The following is a 17,768-nucleotide window of genomic DNA, read 5'->3' as shown; positions in this document are numbered from 1 at the left end:
TAAGCGATATTCAAATATTTAAGGGATTGTGTTGATTGTTATTTATAGTTATCGATTTTTGAACGATGAGAGACTTTGTTAAAATAATTATTTTTTCGGTTTCTTTGGTTGTTGGAGGTCTTGTAATCATAAGTGACTTTACTTAACTGGTCATAATTAATTTTCATGTGTGTTAACTTTTATGATGGTAATAGCGATCCTCACAATCTTTATTTATTTTTTTTGGGAAAATTTCAGAAATAATACACGAAGTTTGGCCCACTATTAATTTCTGTACATGAAGTTCTAAAATATAAACTTTAGTACATCAAATTGCAAGCTGATCCAATATATGTACACGACGTCAATAATGGTGTTAACCCTTATATCATTATTCATTTGTCAAAGGGTAATTTAGTACTTTCAGTTTCCTCAATTTCTCACTCTCACACACTCTCTGACTCTCTCCTCTCTCCTATCTCTCTCTCTATGTACACAGACCCATCCCCTTTCTCTCTTCCATGGCCACGACCACCACATCTCCTCCACCTTCCAAATCCACACCCACCAAACTCAACCCCATCCTCACCGCCAATCACCGTTGGTCCACGACCCAAAATGTGCCACCAGTTTTGTTGTCCCTCCTCGGGTCCTTCGACTGCGACGAGTGTTCCTTATTACACCGGCGGCGACCTCAACGTCCTCCGCTACTGCCCAATTGATCGGGATTTTTCCCTGGCGGTGATCCGATTCAAAACTCATAAACAACTGCAACGTCTGGCTCCCTCTCGCCCTAATTCAAGGCCTCCACTATTCCTCCACTTCTCTGGCAATCGAGGTTAGCTCAATCTCTCGCGCCCGTACAGAAGACTTGATGTTGAGGTGGAAAGAAGGAGAGGAAGAAGAAGGTGGGGGAGAGTAGAAGGCGTGGTAGTAGAGGTGGAGGTGGAGAGAGCAGCCGCCGAGGAAGGAGCGAGACTAAATCAAGAAGAATAGGGTGAAGTCGGTGTGGTAGGGACAGGTGGTGAGGTTGGGGTGGAGGCGTCAACGGCGGCGGTGGTGGTTATGAGCAGAAGGGCTTGGGATTTAAGAGGCAAAACCAACGAAGTGAAGTGAGGGAGAGGAAGAGAGAGAGAGAGACCGTTTTACCCCTCAAAATATGACACGTGTCACACAAACTAACGACGTCAAATGACGTCGTGTACATATATTGGGTCGGACTTGCAATTTGATGTACTAAAGTTTATATTTTAGAACTTCATGTACAGAAATTAATAGTGGGCCAAACTTCAGGTACTATTTATGAAATTTTCCTTTTTTTTTTTTATGTAGATTTACGTGTGAAGATATTGTGAAGTATTCTTTTCGTTTAACCAATGATAAATGTAATTACATTTGTTCAGTGAGCAATTATTCCGGTTGTGCAACTCCACCATTGTAGATACTAATATCCACAACTACTTTTTTAGAGGCAATATTGATGAAATGTTTAAAGAGAATATATTAGTGCGAATATTCACAACTCCTTAAACTTAAATGTTTAGAAAATACTTTGTTATTAGAGTTATTTTGATTTTATGAATAGTAAGGTTAGTAAGAAGTTATCAACATCCATCATTGTTAGTACCCACAACTACTCGTTTTTAAGAGACAATGTTGATGAAATGTTTAGAGAGAAGATACTGGTGCAAATCTTCACACTCTTTAAACCCATGTGTTTAGAAAATATTAGGATTATTTTGATTTTATGAACAGTAAGGTTAATGAGAGGGTTAAATTTCGTTTTGTCGTTAGTTTTTAATCTTTTGCAGCTAGCCAGCTAGAGGGAGCAAGACGACGCGCTTGAGTAGACTTGAGCAGCACAGCGCTAGAGTCCAAAACCCATACCAGGGCTTGGGAAGCCAAAACTAAGCGGGCCATGCTTCGTTGGCATTGACATTTCTAGAGCTCAACAATAATTTAACGCCAACCTCATACTCACTCCCTCACACTCACACCCTTCGTTTCATTCACAAAGTCATAACCCCTCCTCCTCCAAAGCTCTTTTTCCAGACTAGACATCCATGGAGATCGAGAATAAATCTCAGACCCAGATACCCAAACCCACATTGAAGAGAAAGCAAAGAAAAACCCACATGGGCAGTAATGCACTGCATGAATCCCACGCAGCAAGATCAAGCAGCAGCAGAAGAATCAAGGCAAGAAGAGACAGTCAGTGCATGAAGACTAGTACTACTACTTCTCAGAAAAACCCAAAAGATGTAAAGGCTCATGGTGGTGAGGAGGAAGCTGCTGATGATAGGGAGGAGGTAGAGAGGAAGATAGAGGCATTGCAGAGGATTGTGCCCGGAGGTGAGTCACTTGGTGTGGACAAGCTATTTGAAGAGACTGCTGGGTACATTATGACCTTGCAGGTTCAGCTCAAAGCCATGAAAGCCCTTGCAAGCTTTTTTGAGGGTTTGGAGAAGGAGAAGAAAAAGTTTGGAGCTTGAGTAAGGAGGGAGGGAGGTTCTTAATTGGTTTCATGAGAGACCAACGAATCAATCTTTTTTCTTCTTCAATTTTTAATTTTTCTTCGTTGGGTAAGTAGTGGGTTAATGGGTACCTTCTTCTTCTTCTTCTTCTCTCATAATGTTATTTTTTTTTTTTTTGATATATGTAATGAGCTAATGAATAGGAAATTAAAGATGGAGGTTCTCTGCTAGCTAGTACTAAAGAAATTAATGTAATCACTACCTTTTGATGTTATGGTGTAGGGAGTTAAGACTGTTGGGATTTTGGATGAATGAGCTGCATAATATGTTCATCACATAATTATGTGCCTTTTCAAATTTTCTGGTCAAGAAAAGGACCCTGTCTCAGAAATGATCTGATTGATTATCTCAAGGCCTATGAGCTGTGATTAGACAATGATAATCTCTTCTTTGTATTTGGCAGTCTTAGGTTGCATGCATTTTTGGTGTCTCCAAGTGTGATTACATGTGTCTTATTTGGTGATGCATATCAGATTCTTGTGTGAATTTTACAAACCCTATAGGACTCCAAATTAGCTCTTAAACACCCTTCTTTGATCCTTCAATTTAGTCAAGGTAAGCAAGTGGAATTTGTCATTTGGGTGTTTGGCAAAGATTTGATAAAATCCAAGCCAGATAATTCAACATGTTCCTAAATAGATTTGACTATTGCGATTAGATTGAAGAATAGTCTAATACCATATTATACCAAACACACAGGGACAATACTAATGCAATCTACTGAATCCAATCCAATCCCATCCCATCCCATCCATTTCAAAACACAATGTGAGTAGAGCCAATACAAGATCCAAATGAGAGAAGGTTTGGAAACATTTCTTTAGCACCACTTGACACTTCATATGAGGAAGTTAACTTTATGGGGTAGTTGGGTAGCACTGAGGAGTGAGTTGGGTGCATTTTGGTACTTTTTAAAGCTGTGTAAGGTTTTGGGCACTAGAAGAGAGAGAGAGACTCAAAGTGGTGAGAGAGATGGATGTTGTAGAAGAAACAAAGGAAAAGTGTTGTTGTCTAACAGAAAAGCAGCACTGCCATGGCAGGTGGTCCTCATGGAACATTCATGGTATTAAGGCTATATACTGAAAACTGATAAGAAGCCCAGACAAATGTTGGCCTTGGACAACCTGTAGACTCTGGCAAAGAGGCTGTAAAATTCAAACTTACTTCCAATTTTGAAAAGAAAATTTTCCAATGAATCATAGATACTCTCTTTACTTCATCTCAATTTTCAATCAATACATGGTATGATGGGAGAGGTAAAACAAGGCCCAAGCTTGGTTTTTGGTCCAATATTTTTGGTGTGTCCTTGTAGTCTTATACCAAAAGAGAACTAAAATAATAGAATGAAAACCCTAACCCTTCTTCCTTGCTCCCTGACTACCTTCGATCACCCACCCCAACCCTACACCGCTAGGAGACGAGGGTTTTTGAGATTTTGATTATGTAGGGTTGAGGTGTAAAAAGGTAGCCTGGGAGATTGGAGACGAGGGTTTTTGAGTTTTTTTTTATCTAATTTTTCTAGTCATGTTAATCGTAAGATATATCATGAAAATTTGGACCAAAAAATTTGAGAATTATGCACAAGGCCGGCTAAAAGACACTTGTATTGCATAACAAGGTTTCCTAATTTGTTGCAACCCGAAACTCATTTGAACTTAAAAACTGAACTCTTATGGATGGAAATATCAGTTCCCTTATTCTCATTACTTTCGCTTTTTACTTTATCACTTAAGCTATTGGTAAATATATTGGTCTAATTGCTATATTAATAAGAAATTAAGAGATCATTTATGCAGATCAAGTAAAAGGTAGAAAGCAATTCTCTGTGAGATGAAGGGGCAAGACGCATCCATCTGTCGAAGCCTTCTCTCTCCCTTTGAGAGAGAACCCTAACTCGGCGGCGCCCCAGTGCTAACCTCTCGTCCGGTGGCGGCCCTGGCAGCTCGGCTAGCCTTGGCCTCGCCGATGTCATGTGGTTTTGCTACCGGACGGGGAATGAATGGGCTGTTCATGTAGGCCTTGGATTGGGTTGCTTAAGTTTTTGGTAGGTGCAGTTTGGTTTTTGTGTTTCCGGCAGGTAATCTCTGGGAGGTGGCAGATCTTGTGTCGGTAGAGGCTTGGATCGACGGCATGATTCGAATTCGGTGGCGGTGTCGATCGGGGACGATGAAATCGAGACTGGTTCGTGGGGATGCAGCTTGTGGCGGCCTGGTCTCATCGGGTTTTCGTGTTGCGGCGGGGTTCGTCGGGTTTGGTCGTGGCAGACTGTGGCGGACTCGGGGTAGCGGGGACATGATGGAGAAGGCACCAAGGAGGAGCTGTGCTGGAAGTTTGGTGGTCTGGAGGTGATGGCTGGAGCCGCGCCAAGCCCAGCTTGCTGGGCCTTGGGTGGGCCTTCTTCTTGGGCTACTTGGACTGCAGTATTTTGGGCTAGGGTTTTTGTCCTAGGCCCATCTTTATGTTTTTAGTTAGTCTAATTACAATAATTCCTTGTTTTAGGAAGCTAAGCGTTTGTGCGCACTCTATATTTTCTCTAGCGCCTCTGGAGTAGTACCAAAGGAGGATATCCGCTATATCTATGTTCATGAATGTCTAATGGGTAGGTCTATTTCTATGTACCACTGTCGATACTACCACTACCTTCTTGTCTGTCTGTAGATGGCAGCAAAAGGGTATGTAACGGCCTATTCTGGCTTTAGATGAATATATTGCCACCCGCCCTTTGTCTGTCTATGTTCATGAATGTCTAATGGGTAGGTCTATTTCTATGTACCACTGTCGATACTACCACTACCTTCTTGTCTGTCTGTAGATGGCAGCAAAAGGGTATGTAACGGCCTATTCTGGCTTTAGATGAATATATTGCCACCCGCCCTTTGGGTATGGTTTTGATTCAAAAAAAAAAAAAAAAGTAAAAGGTAGAAAGCATAATTCAAATCAAAGTAAACCAATAAAAGTTAGAAAAACCTTAAACAATATGGTCGAGTCTAGAACTTGGTTCTATGTCCTTAAGATGAAATTGCCTTCTCATCGGTGCTTGAAGGTTTTAATGGCAAACGTCTCTCAGGATACAACGACTTTCTTCTTGTGGTAGTAGCACTCCAAACCTCAAGAACAGCGAACTTAGATTGTGTATGAACTGTAGAATCGCTGTAAATCTGTATGTAATTAGGATTTTATTTAATTAGGATATCCTGTAATTATGGAAAGTTTGTTAATTTCCTATTAGAGTTAGACTACTCCTTTGTATTTGTATATATACCGTCATTGTGGGATGAATAGAATTATTGAATTAACCCTGAATTGAATATTCTTTTCTACTTGGTATCAGAGCAGGTTTAATCCTTTGAATTTGCGCTGCATCCTTTGAATCCTGAATCCAGAAGAACACCACAAACCGCTGTGTACCACCACCGTTGAAATCAAACCATCTTGAATTTCAAACCACCATCACCCTACCTTTTTTCGGAAAAAGAAGAAGAAATTTTTCCAAAACATTCATATCCATCTTGAAACCCTAGAAAATCCAATCCTGCGAAAATCCTGAATTCCTCAATGGTGCAATAAGAGAAACAGGCTATGGGGCATTCGGTAACTACCGAATTTACTGTTATGGCTCAATGCAAACAGGGTCCTCCTCCAGGCTTCTCAGGACCTTCTCCACGCCGTCCTCTAGGTAAACCAAATCCATACGCAAACAAAATGTGCATTATCTGTGGGGAATTAGGTCATAGCAAGGAGCGGTGCTATGAAGTGATTGGTTACCCTCATTGGTGGGACTTCACCAAGAAACCGCGAAAGAATCTGGGCAAGGCCGCTGTTGCTACTACAGAGGAAGTTTACCTAGACAATGCCTCCGCTAATGTAGCGCAGTCAGGTATGAAGGGTAAGGTTACTTTTAATAGTACATGGATAATTGATACAGGTGCATCTGACCATATGACCAATGACCCAAGTCTTGTGAAAAACCTTACACGTTCCCCTCAAAACGTTGTCTCTACTGCTGATGGTACTCCTACTCCGGTCACCGGAGAAGGTTCTATATATTGCTTTATCTGATACCTTAACCCTTGAATCTGTCTTAGTTGTTCCATCACTAGCTTATAATCTCCTATCTGTTGGTCAAATTATTTTAGCTCTTGCATGTATTGTGACCTTCTATCCGTCTTTCTGTGTGTTTCAGGACATTCTGACTCGACGGATTCTTGGTTATGGTGTTAGAAGAGGGAAATTATACTATCTGGATCTGACAGAGACTGGAAACAAACAGAAGCATCTTTTGGGACAAGCTAATCAGATCAACAGGGTAGAGAATGCAAAGGAAGCTGTATGGTTATGACATCGCCGTTTAGGTCATCTATCCTTTAGTTATCTTAAGAAGTTGCAACCTCATTTGTTTTCAGTTGTTAGTGATTTGGATTTCCACTGTGACATTTGTGAACTGGCCAAGAGTCACCGTATTTCATATTCACCAAGTCTTAATAAAAGTCATGTTCCTTTTATGAAGATTCACTCTGATGTCTGGGGTCCTGCAAAAAATTCCTTCTCTTTCTGGAGCTCGGTATTTTGTAACGTTTATTGATGATTGCACTCGCATGACATGGGTGTCATTACTAAAGAATAAGAGTGATGTATTTGGAAGGTTTACCGAATTTCACAAAATGGTGGCAACTCAGTATCAACAATCCATCAGAGTGTTTCGATCTGACAATGGTGGAGAGTTTGTGAATGGCCCTATGATTGGGTTTTGCCGGTCACATGGAATTCGTCATCAAACCTCCAATTCTTATACTCCTCAACAGAATGGTTTAGCAGAACGGAAGAACTGGCAGTTGATGGAAGTTGTTCGTGCTTCCTTGTTTGGCATGAATGTACCTCAGTCCTATTGGGGAGAAGCAGTGAAATCAGCAGCATATCTTATCAACTGTACTCCTTCACGGGTGATTGAGTTTCAGAATCCTCATCAGAAGCTTCATACACTTTTGACCATCCCTTCTATGCCTAATTTGGAGCCTCGGGTGTTTGGGTGCACAACTTATGTTCATATTCCCAAGCCTCAACGCAACAAGCTTGATCCACGTGCCCGTAAGTGTATATTTGTTGGTTATGCTGACTTCCAGAAGGGTTATCGATGTTATGATCCTCTTATTGGCACTATAAATATCTCTCTTGATGTTGCTTTTCGTGAATCTGAGCCTTATTACTCAGGGGGAGCTTCTCAGTCTTCCCTTCAGGAGGAGAGAGGTTGTGAAGGGAATCCTCGTTCTATTATTGATTTTGATGCCTTTGAAGACTTGGAAAATTTGGAGGAACGATTTGAAGGTAGAAATTCTGAAACAGAAAATGCAGTTGCCGAACAGAGCATTGTGAATTCCGAAACAGAAAATGCAACTGCCGAACAGAGTGTTGTAAATTCCGAAACAAAAAATGCAACTGTCGAACAGAACTTTGTGAATTCCGAAACAGAAAATGCAACTGCCGAACAGAGCGTTGTGAATTCCGAGACAGAAAATGCAACTGCCGAACAGAGCATTGTTAATTTCGAGACAGAAGAAATGACTTTTCTGGATAGTTTGAATCAAAATCAAGACGTATCTGAAGCTCACACACAAGATATTCCCCATTCTGCATCACCAACTGAAGATCCCGGTCAGAATGATCCACCTCAGGTACCCCTAAACTTTAATGAGTCTTCTGGGTTAGAAAGTGTCGAACCTAGGAAATCACAAAGGGTTACCAAGGGAATTCCTAAGAAACAATATGAACCAGATATCAAAGCCCAAGCTAAATACCCTATAGCTAATTTTATGTCTAACCATAGGATTTTTGGGTCACATGCATTTGTTGTTGATCAATTATCTACTGTATCTATTCCTAGTAACGTGCAAGATGCGTTGACGGATCCAAAATGGACAAAGGCGATGAATGAAGAATTGGAAGCCCTTCAAAAAAATGCAACATGGGAGCTAGTACCTATGCCGGTTGGAAAGAAGACTGTAGGATGTCGTTGGGTATTTACTATGAAGCTTAATGCAGATGGAACTATTAATAGATACAAGGCGAGGTTGGTTGCCAAAGGATATACACAACACTATGAGATTGATTATGAGGAGACTTTTGCACCTATGGCAAAGATTAATACTGTCCGGATTCTAATCTCACTTGCAGCAAACAAAGATTGGCCCTTGCACCAGTTTGATGTGAAGAATGCGTTTATTAATGGGAATTTGGAGGAAGAAGTGTACATGGATATGCCCCCAGGTGTTAGGAATTACCCAAGTGAAGTTAGCAAGGTGTGTAAATTGAAGAAGTCTTTGTAGGGCCTGAAGCAGTCTCCAAGAGCTTGGTTTGGAAGATTTTCAAAATCCATGAAAGCCTTTGGATATAGACAGAGCAATTCTGACCATACCTTGTTTATCAAACGCAAGAATGGTAAGATTACAGCTCTTATTGTGTATGTTGATGACATGATTGTTACAGGAGATGATCCGAAAGAGATGAATGAATTGCAAAAGTATATGTCAAAGGAGTTTGAAATGAAGTATCTGGGACAATTGAAGTATTTTCTGGGTATTGAAGTTGCAAGGTCTAAGAAGGGGATTTTGCTTTCACAAAGGAAGTATGTCCTTGATTTACTTGCTGAAACGGGGATGCTGGACTGCAGACCAATGGAGACACCCATTGAGATGAATCACAGACTTGCTATTTATCCTGATCAAGTTCCAACTGATATAGGGAGGTATCAACGTCTTGTAGGAAGGTTGATTTATCTTTCACATACTAGACCTGATATTGCTTATGCTGTGAGTGTTGTTAGTCAATTTATGCATTGTCCTAGTGAAGAGCATATGGATGCAGTCTTTCGTATTTTGAGGTACTTGAAGATGGGGCCAGGTAAAGGGTTATTGTTTCAGAAAAAAGATGAATTGAAAGTTGTTGGGTACACAGATGTAGATTGGGCTGGTGATAAAACTAACAGACGTTCTACATCTGGGTACTTCACTTTTGTTGGAGGGAACCTTGTCACTTGGCGTAGAAAAAAGCAGAAAGTCGTTGCCAGATCAAGTGCAGAAGCTGAGTTCCGAGGTATGGCACATGGAGTCTGTGAAATGTTGTGGATTCGATATCTCTATAAAGACCTGGGTTACAAGCTTAAAAAGCCTATGGATTTGCATTGTTATAATACAGCTGCCATTGAGATTGCACATAATCCAGTTCAGCATGATAGAACAAAGCATGTGGAGGTTGACCGTCATTTTATTAAAGAAAATCTTGACAGAAAGGTTATTCGCTTTCCATTTGTAAACTCAGAGGAGCAATTAGCTGATGTTCTTACTAAAGGAGTGTCCAGGAAGGTATTTGACAGCTCGGTTGACAAGTTGGGCATGATAGACATCTATGCACTAACTTGAGGGGGAGTGTAGAATCGCTGTAAATCTGTATGTAATTAGGATATCCTGTAATTATGGAAAGTTTGTTTCCTATTAGAGTTAGACTACTCATTTGTATTTGTATATATACCCTCATTGTGGGATGAATAGAATTATTGAATTAATCCTGAATTGAAATATTCTTTTCTACTTGAACTCTCTCTTGAAAAGACTCAATTGGTTTTCAAGACACTAGGAAAGACTCAAATGTAAAAGAAGAGGAGGAAAGATGAATTCAAGAAGTGATTTTCAGAATACGGTAAACAATCATGACTTCTGGATGAGAGATGACTTTTCACCAAAAGTTCTCTTTTGCGAACAATCATGACTTCTCATTGCATAGTCATTTACATTTATTCAACTTTACACATTTTCACTAAATTATTCATCCACAATTATTGAAATTTAATAATTCAATATTAAATTTTCCAACATTAATCACCTTGGTCCATTCAGTATTTCAATGTGATCGATTTGCCAAATCATTTAAGCTCATGCAAGTACGTAGTAGAACTTATTGTTTCCCTAGCCTATTCCAAAACTTGCTTGCCGTTTCCCATCAATTTTGCACAATGATAGTCTCGTACTCTTGTTAAAGATTGCTCTGTTGGAGCCTTTGGTCGTCTTCATATATATAGGACTTGGGGATATCTTGCACCTTCTATACCTTTTGGGAGCTGGTATCGTGCCATGCACTTTGAAAGCAGAAGATTTCTTATAAACTAGTTTGTTTACACTTCCAACCATCGATCCAATCATTATCTGAAATCACAATCTTAAAAAGAATGAAAAACGATCCAATATATACCATATCTATATGCATCATAATTATATTTTTTCTTAATCAAACCTCGACAAAGCAGGACAAACTTTATTGTAGAAGAAGAAACAAGCACGAGGGAGGACATACCCTTACCTCTTAAAGAAAAAGACTGACGGATGAGAAAGACGGACAAACAACACCCCTCATTAATCAATGGAGAATAAGACGCGGGACTGCAGAACAAGCTCTCACATCTGGTTTAGTATCCATGCCAAGATGTCTGTCCTTCTCTACTATCAATGACAAGTTTGCTTTTGTGTCAAATAAAGTTAATAACCTCACATGTTAGGTAATTTCTGTTTTAAGTCCAGCCTAGCTTGGGATGAAGAAATCGACTGTTCTACTGGTGGTTTCGTAATTAAGCCCCTCCATGCATGTGTTGTTTACTGTGATTCTTTTCTGGAGGAATACGATTTTCTTGTTGGTGAACACTCACTTTTACTTCAGGATACACTCATTAATAATTAAGAAGCAAAATAAGCTTCCATGTTGATCAAGCTGATAATGCATAAGCGAAATTCGAAGACGACAATTCCCACCGATGGAACACAAGTATTAACCACACTTAAACATACGGTTTGTTTATAAAGCAAAAGACAGAGAGCTCAACTTAAAGTTGAAAACCAAGATCGAAGAACTGATTCTTCTGCTTTATTGATATATGGATGGGAAAAAAGAAACAAAAAAAAGGAAGAAAGATTGATTTGGTGACTAACGTTCGTGGAAGGTAAGGGCAGAAGAAAGTTACATAATGACTAATATCCCACACGGAAAATAAAGAGAATGTACGTTATAAATGTTAATAAGAAGATACATAGAAGGTAAAGGCAACCTTTTCACTATTCTCACTATGGGTATGTAGCAAATTACTTTTAATACTTAGGGCAACGATGCAGCTAATGAGGTTCTAACTTAGGCGCGTCTATGGGCACCCCTCTCCACCGGGCAATGACACAGCTGATGAGGTTCTAAGTTCTACATGAGGCGCGCGTTTATTGGCACCCGCTACTCACGATGGGTAGATAATATTTTACCCAAATTGACTAATATCCCACATGAAAAATAAGGAGAATGGTATAAATAAATACTTATAAAAAAAATACATCGAAAGTTAGTGCATCTACTCACTATGAATATGTAATATATTTGTGGTTAGGCAGCGGATCTCAGTTTGCAACTGCTCAAGTTTTGATATGCCCTAGGTTGTTAGGCGAGCAAGGTTGTTGCTTGTTTTTGTCTTCCTAGTTTCAATTAAGTCTACTTAATGTGATTGTAACGTTTTGCAAACCCTTGATTTTAGTATAATCCTAATCCAATTCCTAACACCTGATTACCACTTGGATATGATGCTTAGTTACTACAATAGTCTATGATGTTGTTACAAAACGGTTTGGAAGATCGACAATCTTTCAAGGCTCAATATCGCATTTTTTTCATTGGGCCAATGTAAATGTTAGTGACATTTTCCTTTGAAAAAAAAGATTTCATATTCCTTCCAATAAAAAGTACCCGAATCTACAATTAAATTAAACTAATTACATGTCAATTTACAATTACACGGTCGATAGGCTCTAATCACCTGATCAACGGTGCAAAAACGATGCGCGCACTGAAAAACCAGTACACTAGAGTAGTACCATAAAATTACGCCACTATCCCCCACAAACATCAGAAAAAATCACCCAAAAAAGGAGAACCTTTTAGCACGTGCTCCGCACACCCAAAACCCTCACGTTTCTTAACCGTCCGTTTCTCCGATTCGATCCCTATTCTCAAATCCTAGAAAAAGAGAAGGACGAAAGGGATAATCGGTCTGCGTCAGAATCAGAAACCCTAGAAGTTCTTCTTTCACTCCCAACATTCTCACTCCGCATATCGATACATCACTCACAGCTCCGATCGCCGGTTTCCGGTTGCCGATTGCCTTCAGGTTTGCTTCTCCCTTACTCTTCTCTGCTTTCTTTGAACTCGTATTAGTGAATTCATGGAAGAAATTTTGCTGTTAGTTGTGGTTTTGCTTGGTAATTGAACAAGGATTTTCGTTTGGTTTCTCCGGTTTGGATTTTGATTAGGTTTTGTGTGTGTGTGCGGTTTTAGGGTTAGGTATGGCAGAGCCGAGGGAGGTGAAGATCGTTAATGATGGCGGCGATGGCGGCGATGATTTCTACGACGCTGATCAGACGGCGTCGCTGAGCCGGAAGGTGTCGTCGTTAGAGTGGGAGAAGGGGGAACTGGAGAAAGAGAACAGAGAAACCAAGGAGAAGATAGGCCAACTGACGAAGGAGATTGAGACTTTGAAGAGCGGCGAGAGGGAGATGAAGGAGAAGCTCAGGGAGATGGAGTTGCAGGTGGAGCGGAACGAGGAGGGCAAGAATATGCTGGAGAGTGTTGCCAACCGAGCCATGGAGCTTGAGACTGAGGTCGGTAGGCTTCAACAGGATTTGATCACTGCAATCACTGAAGGCGAGGAGGCCAATACCGAGCTTGCGGAGATGAAGCGAGTGGTGGTTGAGAAGGGGGAGAAAATTGATGGCTTGGAGAAGGAGCTTGAGACTCTGAAGAAATTGAAAGCTGAGAGCGAGAAGAGGGTTAGGGAATTGGAGAGGAATATTGGGGTTCTGGAGGTGAAGGAAATAGAGGAGAGGAGCAAGAGGGTTAGGGCGGAGGAGGAAATGAGAGAGAGGCTTGAAGCGAAAGATGGTGAAGTTTGTTTGTTCAAAAAGAAAATTGAGGAGTTGGAATCGGTGATTGGGAAGAATGGTGTTGAACTGCAGAAGTGGAGGCAGGGGAAGAGCAATGTTGAGGTAGCATTGAGGGAATCCGAGGAGAAGTCAAAAGCTATGGAGTTGAAGATGGGACAACTGCAGAAGGATGTGGTGGACGCCGGAAGGGTTATTAATGAATTGAAGGAGAAGACTGTTGGGGTCATTAATGGGACTGTGAATGAAATGAAGGAGATTTTGGAAGGCGGAAATGAGACGGGATCAAAGGGATTGAGCTTGCCTGTGGTTGCAGGGTCTGCTGGAGCCATTGTTGCTGTGGCGGCTGTTGTCTTTGTGTTGTATGGAAGGCGGAGGTGATTGGATTACTATGCAGCAATTGAGAAAAAAAAAATGCAAGGAGAAAGCTCGAGGTTAGGGCTTATTGCTTGAGAGCATGTTACAGTTTTGTCAAAAATACTGGAGGCTTTTTTGTTGGCTTTGGTTTTTTTTCACTAGCCTATGGATGTCTTATTAGCTCTAATTTTTGATGCTTTCTTGTTTGGTTAACTTGCTTTGGTTGGGCAAATTACATAATATATATTTTTGAAGGATTATAGTGTCTGTCATCGCTATGGTATTTGCTATGACTGTATGCTTCAATCCACTTTGCATTGCTTGACCTTTAACACATTACTTTAACTTCGATGAATCACATTTGTGGATTTGATATCCTGTACCTCTTACGTTGAAGTTGGTTCTATTGCCTTGTTTGTCATATTGGGTTTTAGTAACACTCGTTCAGTAATCAGAAAGAATCTAGCATAAATCCATCAGTAATTACCAAAGCTGCGGCTACTTTTGGTTTTAATGGGTTTCCGAATGTTATATTAGGGATTCATCTCTCATAAGGTGAAAATTTGATTCTGGGTAAATTAGAACACTATCTCTCCAAGGATTGGCTACACCATCTTAGTGCAGGCTGCGGATTTGTACATGGGAACCATTAATAGGAAACCTGTTTCAACTTTGCACATTGCTGTTGAACATGCTTTAGTTGTGTTATAGTGCAATTAGTTGCCCAAACTTATTTGGGTATTTGGTTTCATGTTTTAGATGCAAACTCCAGCAATAATCATATCGATAGGGTAGATCAAATCCCTTATCCAGGCGCAGCCGTTGTATTACTCACATTGTTCTGTTTCTGCATTATAAAATGTGTAGTGATTGTCCTTTGTACTACTGTATATTAGTCTTGATGGTGTATTATTGAACATCTCATGCCCCGACTTCTTTCATTAAATTTAGACTTATTGCCATCAATCTTGTATTCTTCTACTCTAACAATGAAACAGTCTACACCAGTAAAGTTATTCTAATGCTGCTTTTACCACGTTTTCTATGGCCGTTGAAGAATTGTGGATGTGCCATTTATATGTCGGACTTTTGTAAAGTTATTCTAGGTATGCGCTGAAATCCAGTATTCTTTTACCATGCTCCGGATATTTCAATCGTCATGGTAGAACTTTTGCAAGCCTAGGTTGAAAACTTGTTTCATTTCGTCATAAACTCATTCGGAGTGACATCTGTCTACTTCCGTTGTAAATAGATAAAATCGTATACATTTGCCAATAAACTATCCGGTACAATATGTACCAACAAACAAAGGGAGATTAAACTATTCAGCACAAATATAGAAGGAAAAAAAAACCCCTTAAGCACATACAATCATCAAAGTAATAGAGGAAAAACCACTGAGAAAGAATGTTTCTCAAGTAATATGCAGGATATGAAGACATGGCCACCAGTATAAGTAAATTTCACTCCACACGCAAAACCAAATATGCGAAACTCTGAAACCCCAACTCCCTATATAGACTTGCTGTGCTAGCTCCATCATGCATGGTTCAGTTCCACTCATCGCTGCACCATTAGAATAAAAGCAAAGTCAGGTCAGAGATTTGCAGAAACAGGCTGTTCATCACTATCTGTATGATGATGGTGTGACAGTGAGTTATATGGAATGGACCCATTCATATATATGATGCTGGAGTAGCTGCAAAGCCAACTTTGAAGCCATGTTGAGCATTATTCCAATACAGAACCAGAAAGAGTGCTATGACAGCACATTACAGCACATTGCAGACTTTAATTTGGTCAGTTCACCCAGACTTTAATTTGGTCAGTTCACCCAAAATTAAGAAAAAGTTAATGTCGATTAGTAGCGAAAGCAAAAATGATCTACTCTCAATCCTTAAAGTTGATCGTGAGAGATTGGTAAAGGCTTAGAAGGCAGTGCCCTTCTGAGTTCTAACAGCTCCCTTAGTTTCCTTTTCGTGTTTAACTACCACTGAAACCACATTGAATGTGTCTTGTTCTTCCTATTAATATCAGTATAGGGACCTTTCATCTACAAGTCCTTGGTATTTAAAGTTCACCGGTATAATGCCATTGGTATCAGACACTTGATCCAAAATCGTTTATGATTCATATAACAAATTAAACCAAGTAATGATAGCTAGAAACAAAACAAACAGGAAGTTTTATATCACAAATCTAATTCTGCCAGGGAAATGAAGTGCACAGTTTCTAGATTCAAACAGAAGTTGCCAGATTTTATTTGTAAATTAGCATAAATTTCTAAGGAACAGGTATTATTTTTCGGGTCATTACCTTGAATCATCTATCAGATCGGCGCAGAACTTCAAAAAGTCCACAACAACTCCTCCATGAAGTTGGTTGCAGGGGAGCTCTAGTCACAGATACAATAGACTGAAACCAGAACAAATATAAATGTTAGAAAGTTGTCAAATTAGGAAACACAATAGGAAAAAAGTTTTTCTTGAATCAACATTACCGGATTTTCTGCGGTTTCAGATATCTCACGCTTGCCATACTCTTCTCCGGCATCAATTGATTCAACTGGAGGAGAAACTGGAACCTCAGGCGACTGTTTCGATGAATCGTCATCAACACTTTCACCAGTTACCTTGTAATCAGCACCTGATGACTCCCCAGTACTAGTCTCTTCAACAACTGGCAATTTTACTTCTACAGCTGGAACAACCTCCTCCTCCTTCTCATCTGAACGAGGCACTTCGGTTTCTTCAATTCCTTTCGACAGCGCATTCGTCATGTCCTCACTCAAAGATGGCAATGTTGATTCCTCAACCCCATTAGAGACCAAATCTGTTGATGTCTTTTCCTCAATCTCCTCTGGCACAACATCTTCCACAACTGGAGAAGGTCCATCTGTCTCATCCACAGATGGCACATATTGCTTCTCCTCCTCCTCCTCCTCCTTTTCCTTTTCTTCTGGTTCAACAACATCATCAACAACAGAAGTTTCTGTCTCCACAACATCCTCTTCTTTCTTTTCCACTACTTCTCCCGATCCCACCACTTCAGTACTCTCCTCAGCAGCTTCAGCCGGCTCTTCATGGGCCTTTTTCGCATGCTCTACCGAAGAGTCATCAATAGCTATATCCCTTACAGATTCAACTACTTCACCCTCTTGAACTTTCCGAGTCTCCTCTAACTTTCCGTTTGATGAATCTGCCATTTGGTGATGATCTACAGAAAGTTTCCGCGTCTCTTGTTCCTCTTCAGCTAAGTATTGACGGGAAGAACGGTCTTGACAAGTCACAGAAGCAGTCTCACAACCACTTAATTCTTTCTCATAACAAAACTTCACTTCTGAATTAGTTTCCACAAAACTTTCTGATTAAGAAAAGAAAAGCAAACTTTTAGACAGATGGATCGCAGATAAGTCAAACAATGTGCAACCCAATTGGCCAACTAAGCGAATGACAACTAATTAGAATGTATGAAAAATTAGAGAGGGGAAATGCGTAATTTACCTTGCACTTGGATTTGAATGGTGGGTAGAGAGTGATGGACGATGGGTTGTGCTGTGGAATGCTTCAGTTTCTTCTTTGTTGCTTTTTTTTTTGGACGTGAAGGCATTATTATTGACTGGTGGTTATGACATACGAGTATTTATTACAATGAAGAAGAAGAAGATGTAGAAGTAGAAGAAGAATGGTGGATGGAGTAAGGAAGATGGTTTTCGGTTTCGAAATTCAAGTTTGTCACACACTACTATATGAGTTTGTCATGACCTGTGGGATTCACTTTCTTTACGTTTTTGAAATTGAAACGGTCAGGAGGGAAATGTTAAACGTGACAGTGCAGAGAATGGTTATGGGGGATGGGCCCTTTGGAAGTTAAAAGGGGCGGGAATTTGGTAAAGGGCTTAATGCTACAACCAAGAGTCTCATAATTTCGTAACTGTAAAATTGTG

General features: G+C 40.2%; 3 protein-coding genes across 3 annotated transcripts; 2 read left to right on the top strand and 1 right to left on the bottom strand.

Moving 5' to 3' along the window:
- Positions 1 to 1,763: 1,763 nt before the first annotated feature.
- LOC133742913 (transcription factor PAR1) lies at positions 1,764 to 2,745 on the top strand. Its single transcript, XM_062170618.1, has one exon. It carries the CDS (start codon positions 2,043 to 2,045, stop codon positions 2,469 to 2,471), a length of 429 nt encoding a protein of 142 aa, XP_062026602.1. The 5' UTR covers positions 1,764 to 2,042; the 3' UTR covers positions 2,472 to 2,745.
- A 9,769-nt stretch (positions 2,746 to 12,514) lies between these two features.
- Positions 12,515 to 14,089, top strand: LOC133725690 (peroxisomal and mitochondrial division factor 2-like). Its single transcript, XM_062153041.1, has 2 exons — positions 12,515 to 12,696; positions 12,864 to 14,089. Exon 2 carries the CDS (start codon positions 12,872 to 12,874, stop codon positions 13,844 to 13,846), a length of 975 nt encoding a protein of 324 aa, XP_062009025.1. The 5' UTR covers positions 12,515 to 12,696; positions 12,864 to 12,871; the 3' UTR covers positions 13,847 to 14,089.
- Positions 14,090 to 15,006: 917 nt separating this feature from the next.
- LOC133725689 (uncharacterized) lies at positions 15,007 to 17,478 on the bottom strand. Its single transcript, XM_062153040.1, has 4 exons — positions 17,326 to 17,478; positions 16,323 to 17,185; positions 16,139 to 16,237; positions 15,007 to 15,388 (listed from the first exon to the last, which is right to left on the bottom strand). Exons 1-3 carry the CDS (start codon positions 17,429 to 17,431, stop codon positions 16,145 to 16,147), a joined length of 1,062 nt encoding a protein of 353 aa, XP_062009024.1. The 5' UTR covers positions 17,432 to 17,478; the 3' UTR covers positions 15,007 to 15,388; positions 16,139 to 16,144.
- Positions 17,479 to 17,768: the final 290 nt, after the last annotated feature.

This window comes from Rosa rugosa, chromosome 1 (assembly GCF_958449725.1).
Source record: "Rosa rugosa chromosome 1, drRosRugo1.1, whole genome shotgun sequence".
Lineage (NCBI taxonomy): Eukaryota > Viridiplantae > Streptophyta > Magnoliopsida > Rosales > Rosaceae > Rosa > Rosa rugosa.
Note: the sequence above shows the minus strand (reverse complement) of the source record. Positions and strands in the feature narration are given on the sequence as shown.

Excerpts from the sequence above, each read along its gene's own strand:
- LOC133725690 (XM_062153041.1), top strand. The coding sequence starts at position 12,872 with ATGGCAGAGCCGAGGGAGGTGAAGATCGTTAATGATGGCGGCGATGGC.
- LOC133725689 (XM_062153040.1), bottom strand. The coding sequence starts at position 17,431 with ATGCCTTCACGTCCAAAAAAAAAAGCAACAAAGAAGAAACTGAAGCAT. Across the intron at positions 17,186-17,325 it reads CATTCAAATCCAAGTGCAAG|AAAGTTTTGTGGAAACTAAT; the intron begins GTAAATTACGCA and ends TTTCTTAATCAG. Across the intron at positions 16,238-16,322 it reads CTGAAACCGCAGAAAATCCG|TCTATTGTATCTGTGACTAG; the intron begins GTAATGTTGATT and ends TTCTGGTTTCAG.
- LOC133742913 (XM_062170618.1), top strand. The coding sequence starts at position 2,043 with ATGGAGATCGAGAATAAATCTCAGACCCAGATACCCAAACCCACATTG.